General features: G+C 58.7%; 1 protein-coding gene across 1 annotated transcript in view; it reads left to right on the top strand.

Annotated features, from left to right (window-relative positions):
• Positions 1-161: 161 nt before the first annotated feature.
• ACA1_225060 (PH domain containing protein) overlaps positions 162-3,195 on the top strand; it is a gene marked incomplete at both ends in the record, with an annotated part of 4,287 nt that continues 1,253 nt past the window's right edge. Inside the window, 13 exons of the mRNA XM_004338060.1 lie at positions 162-183; positions 298-534; positions 606-652; positions 768-875; positions 988-1,074; positions 1,147-1,294; positions 1,367-1,404; positions 1,511-1,924; positions 2,021-2,136; positions 2,239-2,308; positions 2,406-2,591; positions 2,709-2,849; positions 2,933-3,019. Coding sequence (XP_004338108.1) covers positions 162-183; positions 298-534; positions 606-652; positions 768-875; positions 988-1,074; positions 1,147-1,294; positions 1,367-1,404; positions 1,511-1,924; positions 2,021-2,136; positions 2,239-2,308; positions 2,406-2,591; positions 2,709-2,849; positions 2,933-3,019 — 1,701 coding nt within the window. The remainder of the gene's footprint in view (positions 184-297; positions 535-605; positions 653-767; positions 876-987; positions 1,075-1,146; positions 1,295-1,366; positions 1,405-1,510; positions 1,925-2,020; positions 2,137-2,238; positions 2,309-2,405; positions 2,592-2,708; positions 2,850-2,932; positions 3,020-3,195) is intronic.

Below are 3,195 nucleotides of genomic sequence, written 5' to 3'. Positions count from 1 at the left end.
TGTCGGTGTGTGTGTGTGTGTGTTGTGTGTGTGTGTGTGGTCTGACATCGCGTATGCACAATCTTCATTAGGGCTCCGCGATCATCTCGCTCAAGTGCCTGGTGCGAGGAAACGCTGTGGTGCAGACTGCGAAGCTTAGTGGTATCGCCAGACGGTCGAACATGGTCGACGTTCCCGCCACGGGTATTTATTTGTTCATTTCCTTCACACCGCTCAGCGTCGTGGTTGTCGTTTTCCCCCGAATGTCGTACATTGCTCACGTCCGACACATGGTTGAAAACTTGCGCCGCTCGACAGGCACGATCACGGTTCGCATGCTGTTGACTGACCCGTGGGTGGAAAGCGAAGCCTCGGGCGACGCCAGCGCGAAGAAGTCCAAGCTGCTGCGAAAGCTCGACCGCAAGGAGGAGAAGGAGAAGCTCCGCGAGGAGAAGGAGAAGCTCAGAGAAGAGAAGGAGCAGAAGGTCAGGGAGGAGCGGCAGCGCTCCAAGACCGCCTCGCTCGGCTCCATGCCTCCGCCCAATACCTCCACACGTACGTCCGTTTCTCATCTGTTGCGCGCGTGTCGTGCGGTCGTGTGCGTGGGCTCATCAAATTTCGTGCAGTGAACGGCAACAACATCGATCTGTCGCCCTACCTCAAAATGAATGAGGTACTCTTGCCCCCCCCCCTCCCTTAGACTCGGCTGGGCGTGGCTCACCGCGTGTGGGAAAATGAACAAATGAAGAAATAAATAAATACCTAAAAATGCTATTTTCTCCCCGCAGGAGCCGATCAAAGAGGGAATGCTCGAGATCAAATCGCTGGGCATCTGGCACAAGCGGTGGTTCGTCCTGTACGAGAACGGCATACTGGCATACCACAAGCCACACAAGGTACGCGTAAAGCCCGCACGCACACACACATCACACAGCACACACGCCATCGCACACGACCGCACACACGCCACGCGCAACTAATCCCTTTTAACTACAACGAATTATACAGAAGGACGAGCCTCTCGGCGATTGCTACGGGTTGGTGGTGCTGTCCAAGTGTCGCACGGTTCTGTCGCAGAAGAACCGGAAACACGAGGTAAGACAGCGAAGCTTGTGGCGCTTCAATTAAGTCAACAATTAATTCAATTGCTACCCCCACCCCCCTCAGGAGCGCATCGAGATCGAGCACACGGAGAAGAAGCCCATCTTCAGCACGCACTCGCTGACGGGCAAGAAGCTGACGTCGGCCCTGGCGCACCACCGCGGCAAGGCCCACGACTGCACGCTCCGAGTCACCAGCAGCGAGGACACCCAACGTACGCTCACCCGCCCATCACTTATTTTTTGTTTTTGAATGCACATATCTTACATTCCTTTCTGCGCTCCAGGCTGGGTTCTAGCCCTGCGCTTCGCCTCCAAGGAGTCGGTATGCGCCCCCCGGCCGTTTCCGCCCAGCTGTCGGCGCGCGCGCGCGCGCGCGCGTGTGAGCTAACCGGCCAGCGGGCGTCGTGTTATTTGAAAAAACCATGCAGGATGCGGACCCGCTGGAGGGACTCGGGGCCATCAACGAGGAGGGCACGTCCACCGCCGAGTCCTCGGATGTGATGACCGCCGTCGCCTGCGCGTCAGATGACAGCAGCAACAGCGACGACGATGACAACAACAACAACGAAAGCGATGACAACAGCTCCAAGGCCAAGGAGACCGCGCGGCACGCCGAGCACGTGGGCGACCACCACTCGCCCCATAAGAAGGACGAGGCCAGCAGCAGCGTGACCACCTCGACCACGGCGTCGACCACTCCTGCCCCTGCCCCCACCCCCACCTCCGCCCCTGCCAAGGAGCGGGTCTCCTTCGCAGCGCTGGCCTCCGCCCCTATGCCTGGCCCAGCGCGAGGTCGTGGGCATAGCGGCCCGCTGCTGCACCAGCGCCACATGTCCGATGAGGTACACGACTATCCAGAGAGGTCCTGCGTGCGTGCGTGTCGTGTCGTGCGTGTGCGTGTATGGGTGCGGGAGCTGATGTCAGTTGCCCTCCAGCAGGGCAAAGCCAAGGAGGCTCAGGCGGACGTCTCCTCCGCGCCCGCCAAGGAGGCCAACGCGTTCGTGGCCTCCGGCGGACGATATGTGGAAGAGGGAACCCTCAAAATCCAAACCAAGTACGCCCCCTTTTCAGAACTGCAACAGCGCGTGCCGTGTGTGTGTGTGTGTGTGTCGTGTGTCGTGCGTGACTCAACTCTCTTCAATTCCCCCTTTTGCAGGACGGGCTGGGCGAAGTACGCCTTCAGACTGTACACCAACGGCCACCTCGCCTACTTCCACCCTGATTTCGTACAGCCCCCCCCCCAAGTAGTGTGCGGTGCGTGCGGTTGGGAAGCGCTGAAGCTGACTGGTGCGACCATGTAATGAATGGACTGGAATTTTGCAGGAGGAGCCGCTGGGTTTGATCGCCCTGCGCAACTGCCAGTTGGTGCAGACCAGCCTGGCCAAGCTGCGCCAGGCCATCGGCGGCGGAGACAAGTCCTACCTCGAGTTCCAAATCGTGAACCCCTCCGCCGAGCCCCTGTTCGTCGGTGCCCAGCCCGCGCTCGGGCTACCCACCGTTCGCGGCAAGGTACCTTTTTCCCACTTTATTACACTTTTAATTTATATTTATCCTAATTATGAAAATCATATTATAATTTATCTTTAATATTTTCTGTGAGTATTAATCATTTATAATTGAAATCAGGCGGGGCTGAGCCCGGAGCTTGCGGCGCAAGCGGCCTACGAGGACATTCCGGCCCTCGACCGCTGCCGCCTGCGAGCAAAGAACCACCGGCTCCTCACCCGGTGGACGACCGCCATCCGCGACGAGATCACGCTCCAGCTGGTGCGGACACTTCATTCGTTCTCGTTGCGCTGTTCATCGCTTGAAAGAGGCCCTCGAAACGTATGACCCACACGACACGACAGGCCAGGGAGGAGTTGGTGGGGCTGGACGCGTTCGGCGGGAAGGAGGAGAAGATCGACGATGACTTCCTCGGCTACGCCAATCTGATGGTCCGTCGTGTGTTCGAGGTACCTTACCATCAGCTGTGTGTGTGTGTATGCGTGTCGTGTCGTGTCGTGTCGTGTCGTGTGTGTCGCCGCTCATGCGTGCGCCGTATAGGAATGCGCGTGTCGGTGCCCTTCAAAACTTCGTATTGGCCAAGGTGCAGCGCAAGCTCGCACCGTTG

This window comes from Acanthamoeba castellanii, assembly GCF_000313135.1.
Source record: "Acanthamoeba castellanii str. Neff unplaced genomic scaffold scf7180000084760, whole genome shotgun sequence".
NCBI classification, from domain to species: Eukaryota; Discosea; order Longamoebia; family Acanthamoebidae; genus Acanthamoeba; species Acanthamoeba castellanii.
The sequence above is the reverse complement of the archived record's forward strand: the minus strand, read 5'-3'. Positions and strand labels throughout refer to the sequence as shown.